Source organism: Lynx canadensis, chromosome B1 (genome assembly GCF_007474595.2).
Source record: "Lynx canadensis isolate LIC74 chromosome B1, mLynCan4.pri.v2, whole genome shotgun sequence".
Lineage (NCBI taxonomy): Eukaryota > Metazoa > Chordata > Mammalia > Carnivora > Felidae > Lynx > Lynx canadensis.
In genome coordinates this window covers 76,912,453-76,934,489 of record NC_044306.2, presented here as the reverse complement: position 1 = coordinate 76,934,489, position 22,037 = coordinate 76,912,453, and the positions used below count along the sequence as shown (strand labels likewise).

The window sequence follows — 22,037 nt, the reverse complement described above, 5'->3', positions numbered from 1 at the left end:
CTGCCGATCCCAGGCCAGCTGCCAGCATTGCAGCCCACTGATCGTGTGGCATTAGAAAAGCCATCAATAGTGAAACAAAATAAATGACATTAATGGGAAAGTATTAGGCCTACATAGCCATGGCTACAAGCAAATTATGTGGATTCCAAAGGAGGGTCAAAATAAAAAATGCCACAAATGAAATTTCTAAATATTGTACTATGATTGAATTTATAAGACAAAATGCTACTAAGATTCTTTAGATATAACACAAAGAAATTACACTTAAAATAATTTAATCCTCTTTACTGAAATTTTGCTCATTGTGCATATTTCTTTTAACAGGCTTAGGATACTTAAATACATTATAGCTACAGTAGGACTCCGATTTCTCTCTAATGCCATTTATGTTTTCTAGAATTATGCTAAGTGAAGAACAAAGTACACTGTGTTAGTCTCATTTATTACAACCATGCCCATAATTTACAAGCTGATTATGCAAGCCTCATACAAGGGAAATCAGAGAATAGTTAACCACTGTCAAAGAATGGTGAGCCAGGATACATTTTATCAACTACTTTCTTTTTTTTTTTTTTTTTTTTTTTTGCAGTTATCTAAAATAGAAGCACCAGGGTCTACAAGTTCACTTTAATTGGGACACTGAAAAGAACCATTTTAAGAAAAGTGTATTAAAGGCATTAAGGAACAGCCAGGTATTCTTAACAAGTAACAGTTGAATGTTAACACAGAACTAAATATAATGACAAAATAAAGATTAGTATGCAGGCAATGTGCTTTGCTATAGTATTGTTTTGAATAAAATCTAAGTTATGCGATGTGTAGAAAACTAACAATTCACTAATATTAGTTTTCCTTTTGATGATACATCTTTTGTTGTTGCTCTTAATTAAAAATGTACACACTTAAAAGCTAACAGTTTGACAGCTGCTTTCGTTTGGAAATAAAAAAAGTAAAATATGTATTTTATGTGTGTTTTTTGAAGTATTACAATTTCAGAATTTACTTCATTGTTTTTAGCTATACAAAATAAGAGTTGATGGCTTCAAACAACTCTACTACAGAAATACTAATTATTTCTATATAAATACATTTCATAGTCCATCTAAGATACTAAAGTATCTTAGTTCTCCAAGATACTTTATTACACCAAAATCACTTCAGAAAACCAATGCTTTCATGTTGATAGTGCAGGTATACTGTGCTATACAGGAGTAAAGATATCATTAGAAAAAATTTTGATCTCATGAAATGACATACTTGGCATAAGTTACTTAAGGGTTTTCAATTTTAAAATCATAAAACCTCCATTTAAGAAGAAAAAAATACTTCTAAAAAATTCAACACATATCAGAGCTCCCAATATGTGCCAGGCACTGTATGTCAAAGTAACATCCTAATTTATTCAGTGCCTGATTATAAAATGACTACATCTGTAACATTAAGGTATCTTGAAACTGCAAAACCCTCAATACACCCCCTTCCCCTGAACCTGCACTCTGCCCCAAACGCACACCCATAGGCTTTTACATGTTGTAAGATAAGGCACCAGAAAGCTCTGACCCAGTAATTCATGTCATTTCCATGACACTCTTGTAGCTGAGATCAACAAGAATAGAATTAAACAAATGCTATTCCTGCCTTTATTCAGTCCTTTTGCCCTCAAGTCCTTGACCTGTATTCCTTCCTCTAAACACCAAAAATGATATGTCCTGAAATGTAACTTATTTTAGTATTCTTAATATTTAAGTATTTTTAATAACAAGCATAAGATATATCTACTCTATATTGGTGCATACTTGTAGTCAAAACAAAAATTTCCCATAACAGGTAGCTTTCTACTCAGTTTAAAATCTGACTTGAAAAAATTAACATTATTTTCTATATACTGGAAAATTTCTAAAACTAGACGTAGATGTTAGACGCATAAGCTACTTAAAACACAAGTGGAAACTAGTTACACCTATACATAATACACAATTTACTATTTTCATTTTTTGTTGTCTTCTAGAAAAAGTTATGTAAAAATGAGGAGCTAAAAAAATGTCTTTCTAAAGGGAAATTACAGAACATTTTCATTAACAAAACTTAAATGAGTCAAACATGTTTTTAAGATTTATAGCATAAAATATTCCAATAAAATCATATTTTATAATTAGTCTAAGTTGCCTTAGAAGGTAACTTAATTATTTTGTTTCTGGAAATTTAAAATAAAATAACAGCATGTTTACTTTGAGAATCTAACAAAGAGGAAGATATAGTAAATAAAATTTTAAAGAAGGCATTTAATTATCATAGTCTTAAAATTTACACGGCAGTTCAAAAGAACACATACTGATATTTTCAAATTTATGTGTTTATAAACTCAAAAATGTAAAACAGGGAATAGTTTCTTAAAACATTGTATTTGTGCAAATTCAGATATAAGTATAGCTAATAAAACAGTTTACGTTAACTATTTCCCTTAAAAGTTAACTTCAAAAAGAATAAGTATGTGAACAAATACTCTTTTAGAAGTAGTTGAGGGAACTAAAATATCTATAACGATCCCTAACTATACCCATACTGATTTTTTCCTATCCTTTTCTTCTACCCCTCATTCATAGTAGATGATAAAATACAAAGTTAAATTATTACTGTGGTCATCTGGCCTTGATCATATCCAAAGTTATTTATCCAAACCTAGGCCTTCTGTAGAAAATCAGTGGTCAAATCCTAAACGTATCCCTTTACCTCACTGCAGAATTTCCCCAGGCTCCATGCTTGTCTGTGAGAATGTTGATAATTTTCTGGATTAGCTGAGTTGCTGTCACATGGTCTCGATATTTAGCTGCTCTTATCAAATGATCACACATCTTCTCATCTTCTCGTTTGTCTGCAGAATACTGGGCACACAGTGACTTGAATAGGAAAAAATAAACATCTATTAATACTATAAGAACATACAACATACAATAAAATAGCCTCTAACATGAACTGAACCAACCAAAACTTTAAAATTACTTTTATATCCCTCATTAACTGAACTGAGATTTAGTGATCTACTACCCCAGTACAACAATCCCCCAAGAATTTATTTCTCTGAAGTCATTTATAAGATACACTCAGAAGTTGTTTATAAGGAGACCTAAATAACTGGAAGACACCAACCATGTGAAGATGCAGGGATCCACTTTACAAGTAGCAAGAATGGGGCTGCAAAGCACTCCAGGCAAAGTGACTCAGAGGAAGGAGAGTAAAAAATGAGTTTGGAGAAGCAGGCAGGGGCTGCACCATTTAGTACTGAGTCACTACACTAAGGAGTTTAGATTTTAATTTAATGCAGTGGGATACTGGAGGAAATTTTTAAGCTGGAGAGTGATGTGATTGATATATATATTAAAATGATCTCTATAGGGCTATTTAAAGAATAGATTATAGGGGCACCTAAGTGGCTCAGTCAGTTAAGTGACTTCGGCTCAGGCCTGATCTCATAGTTCATGAGTTTGAGCCCCACATCGGGCTCTGTGCTGACACCTTGGAACCTGGAGCCTGTTTCAGATTCTGTGTCTCCCTCTCTCTCTGTCCCTGCCCTATTTGTGCACTCTCTTTCTCTTTCTCTCTCTCTCTCTCTCTCTCTCTCTCAAAAATAAACAAATATTTAAAAATAAATAAAGAGTGGATTATAGCAGAAGAAAAGTTAAGAAGAGAGACCAGTCATGAGGCCACCACAGAGGTCCAGAAAACAGACACTGGTAGCTTGCAATAGTAAACCAGGCTAATTCTCAACAACCTTACAAGATGACAAAAAGTTTGCTCTTTTAAACCGTAGCTATGCAAAATGAATCAGCAGTACTGGAACCACCCAGGAACTTATAAAAAATGCAGAATTATAGGCCTAGTCCACACCTACTAAATCAGAATCCAAATCTTAATGAGAACCCAAGGTGATTTATATATTAAAGTTTGAAAAGTGCTGTCTTTGATATCATCAATTTTACCAAAAAATGTTAGGATTCATTAGCAATAACCACATACAGTATAATCACTAAGTTTTAAGACAATTATTTCTTCTGAAATTCAGATTCTCCTGGTGTTATTATTATACTGACTAGTTAATATATTGCTAAAAACAGGAAAGCAAAGATTAATGTAAACTTTATCTTTAATTCTATTCACAGAACCTACTGGGCTCCTCCTCTTAACTTCCAAATGCAAGTTCTCATTTACAAGCACATGTATACATAACCAATGGGAAGTTATAAAAATTTGATGTTGGAACACATATTACTAGTTTATGTGTATGATACACATTGTGATTTCCTGCCTTTCTACTGTATTCTGGTTCAAGTAGATTGTTGCCACACACTACCCCCTAGCACTGCCCCAATAAAAACAGAGGGCACTAAGTATCCTAAACCAGTTTGGGTAACCATTACACCCACAATCACAAACTAGCTCAGGGGAAGGCACTCCACCTAACTGATGCATTAAGATGGTCAAAACTTTTGTTGGAAATTTCTTTCCTTCTTGTTAGGGTGTAAAATACGGAAGTACCTTAATTCCAGGAGTGTTGAAAGCTCTCTCTATACCATGAAGAAGGCTAGCCTGGGGATACAGCCAAAACCCAAAGTGAGCAGAGCTATGAGAATTACAGAAACATAGAGCTTATTCCAAAGAGAATCATGAACTTCTGAGTCAAAAACTAGCCTATCTTTAGACTTTCTGCTGAGACTTTTTCTTTTAAACTTTTTATGAGACTCTATAAACTCCTCTTTATTCATTGGCCAGTATGAATTAGGTTTTCCATTCATAACATCAAAAACAACCCAACTGATAGGGTATTTATGTATATGACTAAGGAATCAAATATTTCTTAGTCTATGCAAAGCACTAGCCAATGGGGATCAAAGTTGCATTATCTTGATAGCCTTTGCCTGGGAGAATCCCCATTCCCTTCAGATTGGTAGGAGGGAAGTGGTAATAAAAGTATATTACTGACATTAAATTACTAAAGCTAAAAACTGATTTTTTAAAATTTTTATGTGTTTACTTTTTGTATTTAGAGAGAGAGAGGGAGGGAGAGACTGTGTGCCCGAGCAGGGGATAGGGGCAGAGAGAGGGAGAGAGAATCTTATGCAGGCTACATGCTCAGTGAGGAGCCCATCATGGGGCTCAATCCCACAACCCTGTTATCATGACCTGAACTGAAATCAAGAGTTAGATGCTCAACCAAATGAGCTATAAAGGTGCCTCTAAAAATTATTTTTAATAATAACATATACCAAAAGTAATTAGAGGAACATCCAAACTGCTATGAAGGAAGATAGAAAACGGAAGGGTTTGAGAACATATATGAATATGTATTATACACACACACACACACACACGCACACACACACAAATAAACATGAGAAGGAAAAGCAAAGTAAAAACAAGATTGAAGTATCATCCTTGGAAGTATCTCCTATCAGTCTTGGGCAACTAATTTGTTTTGCTTCTTCAGGTCTAATTGTCCTCACCTGCAAAATGAAGGGATTATACTAGCTCTAAGAATTGGACAACTAGAAGATTTGAGGCAACCTCGTATTTTCTGTACACTGGTAAAAGCAAATTATTTATTTTACTTAAACACTGATGTGGAGAAAACAAATCATGTTAGGAACTAGAATAATTTATAAAAAATTAAAGGAAAATATCATATTGCACATATCAAAAAACACTGAGTCAAACCATAAGACAATTCGATTTGTCAAAAATATGATTTGGGAAAATAAAAAAATACGATTAAGAAATACTCGAAGAAGCAGCAGTTTAAGTGAAGATAACTAGGGAATTATTCCATTGCAACAAAAATATCAACTGCTATGTGTTATTTTCAGAGATAGATTAAAGAACCAGGCAGCATGCTATAGGTTACTTCATATCTAACTCAACCATACACTAAAATCAAAAAGACAAAACGGTAAACATTTGAAGATTTTTATATCTTCAACATTCAACACTATATCCATAAATCTGCCCTAACCTCACCTGATAAGAGGAAATTAATGATGAAAATTAGAAAATTATTGGCTTTAATACTCCCCTCAACACGATATACAGTAATATTAAACAGTACCAAAAACAGCAAAAAAAATTTTTGAATGGCTTCTTTTTCTGTTATTAATATTAGAATAATTTAATTTTAGCAAATTTATTTGTAAACATTTGGTAAGTTATTAGACTGTGCTTGGAAAGGCATAATTCTAAACATAGGAGTCTAAGGTAAGCTAAATAGTAAAATGGTTTAAAGTGTTCTTTAATGGATCCTCCTTTACAATTTAAACAGCAACTTTTCATATCTGACATAAAATCTATAGATATAAATCACATTAAAGGGCTATTCTTTCCCGATTATCAATCTCTGTCTCATTGTGGAACATTAGAGTCACATTCTGACCTTAAAACATGATAAAAGGAAACCAAACAAGAATGTTTTCTAAAGATATAATGAACTTATATCTATTTTTAAAAAAATCTTTAAGATGTAATTTGAACACGTTCTTATTAGAAACCAATAATATATTCTTTGTATGGTATATCATTCACAGTAAAGAACAGATGAGGAATATTTGCTTCAAGATCAAATACATATTACTTACTGCTGGAGTATATATTTGTGAATGTATATGTGCTTGTGGTTGGAGACTGAGTGGAGGTACACCAAGAAACCCTACTGTCCTGTCAATAAAATCAACAGCCAGGTCTAATACTTTCACTCAGTTTTACTTTACACCAACTTTTCAGTTTTCCCATTTTTAAGCAACACATAAACTGGGTAATATGACATCACAACAATGACCAGAAAAATATCTGAACCTAAACAAAAATATCTGAATCTAAAAAGAAAAGAAGTAAGCATCCTGGGAAATGATAGTTCAAATATATTTGATTATTGCTAAAGAAATGTAAGACTTATTACTGTAGAATAAATAAATATAAGACAAATAAACCTACTTCTTAAAAGAAATTAATTTAATTGCAGGGAAAAGATAAAATAATAACTGAAGACAGAAACAATTTAGACTGGCCATTTATAATTCAGGCAACTATTTCAGCTCTTTAAATGTAAATGAAAACATAAAAACAGTATCACATTCAGTCTTTCCTTCCAGATGCTACATCTCTACCTAACTTCACTATTGTCCTTTGTATGAAAGCTCAGGGAGCAATAAACTTAAAATGAAGCAGATTCCTCTAGTATCCTCCTGTCATTGCTTCCTTCCTGATGGTCAAACTTTTTCCTTTATTATTTCTCATTATGAAATTCTGGCATTTCCTTAACGCTTTGCCAAATGTCCTTTGGCAACATCATTCACTCCCACATCATCTCCTATTATCTATTGAGAGCCACATTTCAAATTTTTCATATCTGCCTGAGCTGTTTTCCTGAACTCTGAGCCCACATTTCTCAATGCAAGATAGTCTCCAATTATCCAATAAGCACCTAAAATTCAAAATGTACAACACTGCAATTACCATCTTTATCCCAAACATGCTACTATACTTCTCCCATCTGTGACTTCTCAATTTCCCTTTCTTCATATCTCTTCATCCCATTTCAGCAAAACTCATTTACTTCTTACCACTTATCACTCTTACCACCATCCTAAGACAGATCTTTGTAAGTTCACAACTCAGTTCTTGAAATAATCTTTTAATTGCTCTCTTACAAACAGTCCCAGAATTACTTCAAGAATTTATTTTGGTTTTGCACACATATATACCCTACTCTTTAAAAAGTACATAATTGTCTAAACTAATGAACAATTAGGACCAAATTTTACTAGCTAAGGCCTTGTGGCCTTCTCTAATTCATCAGTGTGGTATATTACCCTTCAACATGCCTGCCTATGAATCCTTATGCCACATACACTTGCATCTTATGCTATTCCCCAAATATCTATTTTTAAGACATTTTCAAGAGTTAGGAAATCTATTTCTCCTATAGCTTTTATATGTGAAACAAGGTTAAAGATGTCTATTGAGAAGGTAAGATAGAAATATGAAGGATAAATGACTAGAGAAGAGGAAGTTACTCAGAGAGAGAAATGCAGATAGAGGTCCTTTTGATTTTTAGCAGAATATACACAGCCTGAAAAAAAATGTAAAAAGTTCCAAAATAATTGAAAATTAAATAGTTCAATTCCAAATAACTTATGGATCAAAGATAAAATCACCAGGAAAATTAGAAAAATTTGTGATAATTAGATAAGGCCGAATTTAAATGAAAATGTACAGCTTTAAATGTTATATTACAAAATTTTAAATATTTAAGGAAGAAATAATACAAACCTTAAACACTTTTCACATGATAGAAGCTAAGCAATATACTGAGATTAACTTTACAATATGGGAATAGAAAACAAAAAAAACTAATCTAATTTGTGTAAATAAACACAAAATCCATAATGAAACATTAGCATTCAGCTATACATAAAATTAAGTATACACACCATGATGAAGAGTTTAACCATGAAATGGAAGATTGATTTAATATCTGAATATCTGGGGCGCCCGGGTGGCGCAGTCGGTTAAGCGTCCGACTTCAGCCGGGTCACGATCTCGCGGTCCGTGAGTTCGAGCCCCGCGTCGGGCTCTGGGCTGATGGCTCAGAGCCTGGAGCCTGTTTCCGATTCTGTGTCTCCCTCTCTCTCTGCCCCTCCCCCGTTCATGCTCTGTCTCTCTCTGTCCCAAAAATAAATAAACGTTGAAAAAAAAATTAAAAAAAAAATATCTGAATATCAATCAGTATAATTCACCATATAACAAAAAAAGAAAAACACATCACACCAGTTTTTTTTTTGAAGCATTTTACAACATTCAGAACCATTTCATGATTAAAAAAAACAAAACGACACTCCACAAACTAGGAATAGAAAGAGATTTTCTAAACCTTAGGAAGCACATCTATGAATATCATTCAACTAAAACTGGGGATAAAACAAGTATGTCCTCTCTCTCATGACTTCCACTCAATATTGTAACAGGGTTCAAACCAGTTCAAATGACAGATTAAAAGAAGAAATAAAAACACAGTTTGAAAAAGGAGTAACACAGTATTTGTAGATATGTTCATGTATGTAATAATCCTAAAGGTTCTGGGAAAAAACACTAAAACTTATAAGTAAAGCTGACAAGATTCTTAGATACAAGGTCAATATATTGATATATAAGGTCTACATAATGGCAATACCCAACTGGAAAATGAAAATAATAATATTAACAAAAGCATTAAAATATAAAATAAACTTAAAAATATACAAAGCTATACAATGAAAACTATAAAACACTGCTAATAGAAATTAAAGAAAACTAAGTGGAAAAATAGAAAATGTTTAGTAGATTTTAAAACCTCAAATTGTCAAAATACCTACTCTCTTCAAATTGATTTTATGGATTCAACACAATCTTAATTAAAAATTAAGCAGCTTTTCTTATGGTTATTGACAAGCTGATTCTAAAACATATGAACAAGGTGCCTGGTTGGCTCAGTCAGTTGAGCATCCTACTCTTGATTTCAGATCAGCTCATGATCTCAGAGTTCCTGAGATGCAGCCCTACATCAGGTTCTAGGCTGACAGTTTACAGCCTGTTTGGGATTCATCTCTCTCTCTCTCTCTCTCTCTCTCTCTCTCTCTCTCTCTTTCTCTCTCATTCTGCCCCACCACAGCTCACATATGCGCCCTCACTCTCTTTCTCAAAATAAATAAACTTAAAAAAATAAAATATATGAACAAAAGAAAACAATAACAAAACAGTTTTACATAACAAAAAAACCTGCAGAATTTACACGATTTAAATAATGCTATAAAATGTGAAATTAAGAGTTTATCTTGTTAAATTAAGAAAGAATATCTTTTGAACAATTGGTGTTAGAACATCCGGCCACTCACAAAACAAAGAAACTTGTCTTCCCTTAATACTATAAACAAAATGTTTAATTCAAAATGAATCAAAGATCTAGATACAAAAATTGTAACACTTCTCTAGAAGAAAACATAGCAGAAAATCTTATGACCCTGGGGTAGGCAGAAAATTCTTACAGTGACATTTTTAGACATAAAAGGAACTATAAAAGAAAATCATAACTATAAAGAAACTAATATATTAAACTTTACCAAAATTTATAAAATCTTCTCTTTAAAAGGTACCATTTAGAAAATGAAAAGATAAGCCACAAACTGGGACAAAATATTCACCATACATACAACTAGCAATCAATTTTCTTACAAGATAAATGAAAAACTCTTACAACTCCAAAAGGCAAACAAACCAATTTAAAGTAATGGACAAAAACATTTGCAATGACATGGATGGAGCTAGAATGTATTATGCTAAGCGAAATAAGTCAATCAAAGAAAGACAAGTATGTCATATGTGGAATTGAAGAAAGACAAAGAAAGTCTTATGTGGAATTTAAGAAACAAGACAGATGAACGTATGGGAATGAGGGGGTGAAGAGAAGAGAGGGAAATAAACCACAAGAGACCCTTACAGGTTGACAGAGGGTGGGTAGGAAATGGCCTAGATAGGTGATAGGTACTAAGGAGGGCATGTGTTGTGAGAAGCACTGGGTGTTGTACATAAGCAATGAATCACTGAATTCTACTCAGGAAACCAACACAGCACGATAGGTTAAATAACTAAAGTTTAAGTTGAAAAAAAAAAAAAAGGAGGAATCATGAGAAATAATAAATGTTTGTTGTTTCAAGTAAAAAAAAAATTAAATTAAAAAAGGAGGAAAAAAATAAAATGATAGGCAAAGGATTTGAACAGATACCTCACAAAAGATATACAAATGACTAATAAGTCATGTGAAGATGCTTAATCAACAGGGAAACTCAAATAAAAACCACAATAAGCTATCACTAGATATGCAATAGAAGGGATAAAATTTAAAAGCCCGGGAATGTCAAATATTGGCAAGGATATATGGAGCAAGTGGAACTCTTGTACCTACCTAGCTGGTTAGACTGTAAAATCCACTAATCCAGTAAAGTAAAAACTACTTTAGAAAATAGTTTGTCAGTTTCTTGCAAATTTAAAAATATACTCAGAACAGCACCTAGCAATTCCACTCCTAGGTATTTCCTCAACATAAAGAAGAACATATTTTCACAAAACTATATTGCATGAAAATGCCCCTAGTGCATTTCATAAAAGCCAAACATTAGAGGTAACCCAATATCCATCTAAACCTGAATAGATAAAGTAATACTACTCAGTAATAAAAAGAAACAAATGAGTGATATATATAATAATATGGATGAGTACCAAAAACTGCATGCTGACCAGAAGAATCCACTAGAATCCATTAGAGTACCTACTATATAATTCCATTTATATGAAATTATATAGTATACAAAACTATCTATAATAGCAAAAATCAGATGAGCAGTTGCCAGGGGTTGCGTGTATATACGTAAAGAGGAACTGACCAAAATGAATCACGGGGGAATTCTCAGAGATGGCAGAAACCTTCTGTTACTTGACTATGACAGTTCCACAAGTGTATACACTAGTCAAAACTCATTAAATTATATACCTAAAATGGATGTGTTTCATTATATATAAACTACACTTCAATAAAATTTATTTCACACGTTTTAAAAAAGTGAATAGGGTACTACTGACAGGGAAGAAAGTAGTTCAAATATATCCAAAAAATCTGCTCATATATCAAATAGGTAAATACCCTCTACAAATCAATAAAGAAAAAACATATAACCAATAAGAAACTGGGTAAGAGACAAACACGTACACAAAAATACTTTTTTAAAAAATAAATATATAACAAGGAGAAAAGATACATAGCTTCATTCGTAAATGAAATCCAAATAAAAAACAATGAAGTTACCAGAACACCACTAGAATACTAAGACAAAAAGTACTGATCAATTTTTGATGACAATGCGGAGTATGGGAATAGCTATGCACTGATATTGGTAGTGATACACACTTTTGCAAGATACTATGGCAATATCTATTAAAATTGAAACCATAAATACTTTACAGTCAAGTAAGTCTACCCTACAGAAATGCATAAGTATTTACACCAAAAGACTTGTAAAACTATTAAAACTATCACGATAGTTAAAAACTGGAAACCTAATTAAAAGAGTAGAAGAGATTATGAAAAACTAATCATCTATTCATGTAATGGTATACCATACAGCATTGAAAATGACATAGGAAAAATATAACATTCAATTTCACAAAAAATGTTCAATAATGCTACATCAAAACACATGCTTCATGATTCCATTCATATAAAGTTCAAAAACTGCTGAAGAAATTACAATACTAAAAGACATATACTTAAGTTTGGAAAGTAAAAACAAAAGCAAATAAGTCATTCCATAAAATCAGAACAATATTTAGCTCAATGGGGCAAAAAGGAATTGATTGGATAAACATAAAGGGCTTCTCCCAAGCACTTTCTTTTAGTCAAGAAAAGGAGGTAAATGAATAATGTTAAGTGCACACTGTTTCTAGAGTTGTTTCAGTATGTTTTATGAGAAATAGATTATTAAGCAAATTTTCATTAAGTCTGCATATTATCATGAAATAAAAATAAATCCCAGTTAAAAAGTTCAAGACTAAAATCTTAAAAATATTATATAAGGCTTTAGTATTAAATAAGCACTTGAACTATATTGGTTTTACAAGTTTTATATTTTAAACTTTTTTTTAAGAAACATATACTTGCTTTTAAAAACAAAAAAGTAATGACATGTGAAATAAAAAGAAAGTTCAGCCTTCTACCTCCTCCCAGGCTGGCTAGTTGTTTTCTATAGGGGTAATTACTATTAACAGTAATATATAGTTCCCATATAACTGGAATCAAACTATAAATCATTCCATGTTAGGAGATATAGTTCTACCTTTTTTCTTTCAGCTACACATAGAGTATTACATTTTTAGTTAATTAAACATACCTTCTGGTAAACACCTTTAAATGCACTACCTTAATTCCCAATTTATCTCAAAATCTCTTACACTATAAATTACTTATCTCATGGGAAAACATTTAAAAAGAAAATCACCTAAGGGACAACTAAAGAAGCTTTTCAATATTTGACTTTTGGATGTCTTTGTCCTTGATTCCTTAACTCAGATTTAAAGTCTAATAGTTAAAAAAATAAAAAATAAAAAGTTAACCACAGAAATCTTACAAAGACTCCTGAAAAAGACTTAGAAAAATGAAAGCTTAACAACCTCAACAGAAAACGAAAGTCAACCAATGACAATGTGTGACAGCCCCCTTTAATTCTGAAGTGATTCCTCTGTCATCCAATGCCTCAAAGTATTGATTTCTCTCAGCATGAAAAAGCCTAAGCCAATGAAACAGATATAGCATCATCCCCCCGATAATAGCATTCAAGGTTAAAACAGGCAGATCACTTATCAAAGTATCTCTTCTATTTCTTATTGTTTTAATGGACTGGACAAAATGTGTTGGGTTTTTATCTCTACAAACTCTAGTCTTCAAACAATATTTTAAAATAATTTGGAGATTAATAAAGGTGTTTTTACTTTAGACTTTTGATTAAAAAACTTATACTAAAATGCTTTTACACAGTATTTGTAACTTGTCTTGCAACTTTCATTATGCTAAATATTAACTTAAACAAACTGATTTCATATAAAGCCTGCAGACATCATATACCCGTAAGTAAATAAAGTAAAATGTGATTATTACCTGTGGTCAATAAAATTAACTTGGAATTTAAACAGATAGGGTTAAACTCAATCATTGTGTTTTTAAAAGTCATAATATGAGAAATATATCATTACAAAAAAGTATATAATTGTACACACATACATACACACACATAAACATGGAGAAAATCAAGAAATTTCAATGTCTTAACCTTTGCTTTTTGCTAATCTGCACAAGAGCTAGATGATCTTAAGCAAATCCTATCATCTTTTAACTCAACATAACTACCTAACCAGATTTTTTAAGAACACAAAACTAGAGTTTCTTACTTGTATTAGGTTAATATGATCAAATACATACACTACTACAAATAGGTAAGTCTTACATTTAAATTTCAATTTTAAGTATTTTATGAAGAAGCATGAAAACCAAAGAGATTAAAAAAAGTGATTAAACCATAATTAACACTGTGGTTTAGAACAGACTTTACAGCCAAATACTTGAATTTAAATCTTGGATGTGACACATTCATGCTTAGGCAAATTATTTAAACCTCTGTGCCTCAGTTTCCTCATATAAAAAAAGGATATAACATGATATGTTTTTTGGAAGGATCAGATAAGAATAGAAATGAAACAATTAGAACTTTCCAGGCATATAGTAAGTAACATCTAACATTTATTGTAGGCTTAGTCATGAAATGAACAAGTTACACAGCAAACAGTCCCTTTCTTCCACCATCTCAGTATATCTGAGAAACAGGAGATTAAAAATAAATACAATATGAGAAAACTGCTAAGAGAGATACATATGGTGTATTTGGGAGGAGCAAGCAAGAAAGAATATCCCGAATCTGAGAGAGTTTCAAACAGAACTTAAAGGCTACATAACTATTCACCAAGAAGGAAAGGCTTATTTAAGATAGAAAAAATAAAATACAGCAAAATAAAAAGGCAAAAAAGAGAACAGCTCAAATAAACACCTTTTTAAAAAGAGTAACAAAATAAGACATGTAATTCACACAGCCCTCTCTTCTTAAATCTCCCAATAGACACCTGTTTATATTTTCTTTGTGCAATATTGTGATTTATAAGTCACGTATATGTGGTCATTCAGAAGACCACAATATATAATTGGTCTTTACCCATAGTTCCTGGCTTACAACTCTCGAAACCCCTGGTATTTCTTAACTGTTGAGGGTTATAAAGGTGTCTTTTGTTACATTAATGAGGTGACTACTGGGCCCACCCCTCCCCCCCACAGGTTGGGGGCTGATTCTGAGAAGGACCAACCGTGTGGTTAAAGTGTTGGCAATTTTCTGTTCCCACCTCTCCTCTGACTTTCTGGAAGTGGAGAGGGAACAGAGGTTAAATCAGCCAATGGCTAATAACTTAGTCAAACGTGACTATAAAATGAAGCCTCCATAAAAACCCAAAAGGACAGCTCTTTGGTCTCTTTTGGAGAGCTTCTGGTTTGGGGAACCAGATGGTTTCCCCATGTCATCAAGTCAAGCCCCAACCTCCCCAAGAGCCAACATTCCTTTGTTCAGGGGCTCACTCTATGTACCTCTTCATCTGGCTGTTGATTCATACTCTTTATCATATCCTTTAATAATCTGGTATATATACGTGTTTCCCTGAGTTCTGCAAACAGCTCTAGCAAATTAATTGAAACTAAAAGGGAAGTATTTAGAACCTCCAATATGTAGCCAGTTTGTTAGAAGCACAGGTAACAGCCTGGGGCTAGGCATCTGAAGTGGAGAGTGAGAAGCAGTCTTGCATAACTGAACCCTTAACCTGTGGAATGTGATGCTAATTTTGGACACACAGTGTCATGTCAGATCTGAGTTCCTACACACCCTCATATCTGAGAATTGCTTGGTGTTGTGTGGGCGTGGGGGACAGATCCCCCATTCCATGTTAGAATTAGGTCTAGGCACCCTAAAAGACCTTGGGTGCCTATGTGTTTTTACTTATTTCTTTCCAAAGAAAATTATTACTCAAAAGTTTATATATATCATTCAACATATACTTAACTATATTTGTATCAACAGAATACTGTTATATTGCTACAAGTTCTTCAATTCTTATTCAAACGTATTGTTAACATAGACTAATTCAAAATGACACAACTGAATATGAACTGTTTTTTAGAAACTGTTCTCAAACTATCTGTAATAAAGAAACAGTTTTTATTTTTACTTTAAGAAAATGATGCTTTAAAAAGTATTCTGACATTGCCAGACATTCAAGCTATAAAAGTTTCTAAATACTCATTTAATTTCTGTACTTACCTCTTTGTGGACTTGTTATAAACAATTTGCTCAGCAGACCATATTTAAGCAGGACTAGTCCAACATATAAATAGAATGGATCTATTTTATCAACTCAAGTACTGCCATCTTCCTTTCTATGATAAAATAACTCATTTTATATTTGGAACTTTACTTTGCACACTAATAAACCAGAAATAACAGAAGACAAAATTCTAATTTCATGTGAGCAATTTTTAAGTGATGTGTATGAAATACACTACGAAGACTTTAAGTTAGCTTACTTTCTTCTCTATCTTTATTTTAAAATTCATTAGGAAAAGGCAATTTTTACACTAACACATAATTTAGTCAACTGTTAAGACAACCAGGATATACGGTAAACTAAAAGTTTAAACACAGACTACATATATTCATAAAAAAATCTATTCAAATCTTTTCTTACAAGAGATTTTTCAATAGTATTAAGAAGTATAGCCTTCTATCAATAATATATTTTGCATGATTAGAATATACTGGAAGATACAAAGAAAAAATATTTTTCATTTTGGACTTAATTTGATAAGTGCTGCTCATAAGTATGAGTTCAATCTTACCTATGCTGTAGCCTTTGTTTTTTCTAGCTTCCCACATTTAGTGGAGTGCCCAGCAATATAGCTCTGTTTTTTAAAGCTAGAGAAGGATCACTTATAATCTTCAGTGCAAGGCAGAAACATTGGCTTAAATGGTCTTCCTTTGCCCCAACAATGACAGCACTTTTACTTTCACAAGTGACTCTGAAATGTATGATGTTTAAAAATAATGTGTGTATACATATGCCCTGTATAGGTATGGATATAGTCTGAGCAAAACTTTCCCATAGAAAACTGAGAGCAGCAATAAATTAAAAATAGAACCACCCTATGACCTAGCAATTGCACTAATAGGTATTTATCCAAAGGATACAGGAGTGCTGATTCAAAGGGGTACATTCACCCTATGTTTATAACAACACTATCGACAAAAGCCAAAATATGGAAAGAGTCCAAATGTCCATTGACTGATGAATGGATAAAGAAGATACACACATGCAATGGAATATTACTCAGCAATCAAAAAGAATGAAATTTTGCCATATGCAACAACGTAGATGGAAACAGAGTGTATTATGCTAAGTGAAATAAGTCAGTCAAAGAAAGACAAGTATCATATGATTTCACTCATATGTGGAATTTAAGATACAAAACAGATGATCATTAGGGAAGAGAAGCAAAAATAATATAAAAACAGAGAGTGAGACAAACCATAAGAGACTCTTAAATACAGAGAATAGACTAAGGGTTGCTGGTGGGGTGTTGGGTGAGAGTATGGGCTCAATGGGCGAGGGGCATTAAGGAGGATACTTGTTGGAATGAGCACTGGGTGTTATATGTAAGTGATGAATCACTAAATTCTATTCCTGAAATCATTATTACACTATATGTTAACCAACATATAAATTTAAAATAAATTTAAATTTAAAATAAATAAATAATAAACATAATTTTAAAAAAGGAAGGAAGGAAGGAAGGAAGGAAGGAAGGAAGGAAGGAAGGAAGGAAGGAAGGAGGGAAGGAAGGAAGAAAACTGAGAACAGGAAATGTTGTGACCCCAGCTGTTCAATCTGGCCCTTATCAAGAAGCTGAAATAGAAAGTGAGACATGTTAAATCACATATTGGAAAGATCTCTAAAAATAGTGCATTCCAGACTGAATACATGAGACTCTGGAAATACACTAAGAAATATGACTGCATAGTTCAAGTAAAGAACATATACTAAAACATATATAGTAAATTGGGGTGGGAATTTTCCCTTAATGAATATGATAGTCACATTGTCAATCAACCTGAGGAAAGAAAAGAGAATTTAGAATGAAGACTACCAACATTCTCTTCTCTCCAAGAATGGAGGCAGGTGGGCCTGTACTATAAGAAGAAGGAATATGGTCTGGATCTCTCGATGTGGAAGAGCTGACTTAGCCCCTTTAAAGATGGCAAAGGGACAAGCCTGGAGAAACAGATCAAGAAAGGGTCAAGAGAAAACATCCTAGGCAGAAGCACAACCTGTGAATTCCAGGAAATACAATATCCACTACTGAGATTTATTTTTCTTTTCTTCACTGCCATACTCTCCTATCATTGCTAAGCCTATAAATGAGAAAAGGAAAAATCTATGTTCATGCATTGACCAAGAAAAAAGAAACAACACCTACTTCCTAGAAGAGCCACTTGTATAATTATAAAGAGGTAACCATCAGGACTCTAACACAGCTGTAGTCTGGATCAAGGCCCTATGGCAGAGGTGAGAGTTCCAGATGAACTGTGGGACATGTAAGCATTTCTTGGATATTCCCAGAGATTACACACAACAGAAAAATATTCTCCCTTTGATACTGACAACACTAGCTGTGTTGTTGAACACTTAATATGAGTTTAAGGTAATAGGCACTTTACATTGATCAAATCCCATGTACTTATCACAAAATTACTATAGTCAGGCACCATTACTATCCTGATTTTAAGATAAGGTAATGGTGCCTTAGCTCACATAGCTAGTAAATGACGGAGCCAAGATTAAGGCACTAGGTTATCTCAGTGGAAAGTCAGCACTATGGTCTTATCGGCTGGGTGATACAATATAGTGATTTAGACATGTAAAAGGACGAGAATATTCCTTTAGTTAATTACACTAGTATTTTATTACTTTCACAATTACTTATCAAATTTTTTTTCTAAGGTAAAGAAAGTAACAATTACAAAAGCTACAATTAAAAAAAATATATTGTCAAGATAACTATTTCCCTGTTCTGGTGCTATTGATGAAAATATATATATAAAAGGGATTTAGAAAGATGTTCAAAACCATAATGCATGTAAAGACCACATCTGAGATGAGAAATGCCATTCTAATGCTTTGCAATTAAGCTATCATGACTCAAGATATATTAATCAGTCATCTCTTCACAAAGTGAAAAAAACTAATCATGTAAAGTGTACATCAAGAAAGACATGTGCAAGACAACAGGGTGCATTAATCATCAATGCAGACTCATCATAGGAAAGAGAATGATATAATTCTTAGATTCAATACAGTTATCTTTAATTTTGACCATCAGTCTCACACTTACTTTTTAAGATAAGAGATTGTCAAATGAAAGCCAAAAGTTTAAGGGGAGAAAAAAAGAAGTATAAAATTAAAAGAGGAAGAATAAAGATGACAAATATGAAAGCATAAATAGGAGACTGAATTAAAAATACTCCACATTGACTCATAATTACAAGTTTACTTTAAAAGTTAGAAAAAAAAACAGTATCACAGTATTTCATTTACACCGCATTTCAACCACTAAATGAAAGACAAAATGGGGAATTCAATCCAGGAACATTAAAAAAAATTGTAATTAAATTATTAAATAGATCTGACTTATTTTGTATTCTACCAATTTTACATTCACATGGTAATAAATATATTGACTCAGTATAAAAGAGCAAAATAAACAGAAAGAATACAGATTCAAGATTTAGTTTCAAAAATCTTCTATAAAAATGAAGGAAAAAATGACACAAACAAATGGGAAGATATACCATGTTCATGGATTGGAAGCAGTAATGTTAAATGTCCATACTACCCAAAGGAATCTACAGATTCAATGTAATCCTTATTAAAATACTAATAGCATTTTTCACAGAACTAGAACAAATACACTTACATTTGTACACAACTAAAAAAGACCCTGAATAGCCAGAAGAATCTTTAGAAAAAAGGATCAAAGCTGGAGGTACCACAATCCCAGATTTCAAAGTATTCTGCAAAACTGTATCAACCAAAACTATATGGTACTGACACAAAGGCAGAGATATAGATCAATGAAACACAATAGAGAGACCAGAAAATGAACCCATGTTTACATTGTCAGTTAATCTATGATGAAGGAGGCATGAATATACAAATAGAAAAAAATGGTTTTTCTTCAATACATGGTTTTGGGAAAAATGGACAACTACATGCAAAAAAATGAAACTAGACCACTTTCTTACATCATACAGACAAATAAAATAGACTAAAGACCAACTACATGTGAGACCTAAAACCATAAAAAAGCAAAAATAAATATATTAGGGAAATATCAAAATAAACTTTTCACTGAGAAGGAAGCCATCAAAAAACAAAAAAGGTAACCTACTCAATGGGAGAAGATATTTGCAAATGATGTCCGATAACAGGTTAATATCCAAAATATACAAATAACCCAAACAACTTAACCCCCCAAAAATAAACAATTCAATTTATAACTGGGCAGAGTACCTGAATACACATTTTTCCAAAGAAGACATACATAGACAGCCAAGAGACCCATAAAAAGATGCTCAACATCATTAATCATTAGAAAAATATAAGTCAAAACCACAATGAGATATTATCTCACACCAGTCAGAATGGCTAGTATCAAAAAGAAAAAAATAACAAATGTTGGTGAGAATGTGGAGAAAAGGGAACTCCTGTGCACTGTGGTGGGAACATAAATTGGTACAGCCACTGAACAGTATGAAGATTCCTCAAAAAAATTAAAAATAGAAATACCACATGATTCAGTAATTCCACATCTGGATATTTACATGAAGAAAACAAAGACACTAATTTGAAAAGATATATTTTTTGTAGCATTATTTATAATAATCAAGATACAATAGCAACTTAAGTGTTCATCAATAGATAAATGGATAAAGATGATACATGCACGGGTGCAAACATGCATGCACACACACGCGCATACACACACAGTGGAATAGTATTGAATCATAAAAAAAGAATGAAATCTTGTTATCTGTGACAACACAGATGGACCTAGAGGGTATTATACTAAGTGAAAAAAGTCAAACAGAAAAAGACAAATACTATTTAATTACATTTTATGTGGCATTCAAAAAAAACAAAACAAATGAACAAAAAAAAAACGAACAAACAAAACAAACACACTCACAAATATAGAAAACAAACTGATGACTGCTAAAGGGGAATGGGTAGAGGATGGGTGGTGAAGGGAACTAAGAAGTACAAACTTCCATGGGGCGCCTGGATGGCTCAGTCAGTTGGGCGTCCGACTTTGGCTCAGGTCATGGTCTCACAGTTTGTGAGTTTGAGCCCTGCATCAGGCTCTATGCTAACAAATAGCTCAGAGCCTGGTACTTGCTTCGGATTCTGTGTCTCTTTCTCTCTCTCTCCCCCTCACCTGCTCATGCTCTGCCTCTGTCTCTCAAAAATAAATAAATGTTAAAAAAAAACAAGTACAAACTTCCAGTTATAAAATAAATAATTCATGAAAATGTAAAATACAGCACAGGAAATATAGTCAATAATATTGTAATAACATTGTATGGTAACTACACTTATCATGGTGATCATTTCATAATGTGTATAAATTTTGAATCACTATCTTACACACCTGAAACTAATACATCAAATATAATTCAATTAAGTAAATACAGATGGCCCTTGAACAACACAAGGGTTAGAGGTGCTGAGCCCCTGTGCAATCAAAAACCCACACATAACTTCTGACTCCCCCCAAAATTTAACCACTGATAGCCTGCTTTTGACTGGAAGCCTTATCAATAATAGAAACCCTCAATTAACATATATTTTAAATGTTATGTTTTATAAACTATAGGTTTATAATAAAGTGAGCTGGAGAAAATGTAAAGAATATCATAAAGAAGAGAAATACATATATAAAATTGTACTATATTTACTGAAAAAAATCCACATTTAAGTGGACCCACATTGTTTAAACCCATGTTAAGGATCAATTGTAAATTTTCAATTAAGTGAATGAAGAAAAATTTCAAGATTAATAATCTAATAACCAATAACTAATACTAGTAACTAAGGGCTGGATCAAATAAGTTATAAGCACCAGATATGGGGTTAGATCTAATGACCTTTAAGGACCCCCATTACAAAGAATTTAAGTATCTGGTCCAATACAACATAGTTAATTAGTGGCAGAACCAGAACTGAATCCTAGCTCTGACAAATCCCAAATCTGTGTTTTCTATCATACA

The 22,037-nt window shown here is 32.6% G+C and overlaps 1 protein-coding gene across 5 annotated transcripts in view; it reads right to left on the bottom strand.

Annotated features, from left to right (window-relative positions):
- Positions 1 to 22,037, bottom strand: part of LRBA (LPS responsive beige-like anchor protein) — a 789,117-nt gene that overhangs the window by 388,826 nt on the left and 378,254 nt on the right. For all 5 annotated transcript variants that reach the window (XM_030312933.2, XM_030312936.2, XM_030312937.2 and 2 more), the window contains exon 37: positions 2,731 to 2,897. In XM_030312933.2, the coding sequence (XP_030168793.1) occupies positions 2,731 to 2,897 (167 nt within the window). The remainder of the gene's footprint in view (positions 1 to 2,730; positions 2,898 to 22,037) is intronic.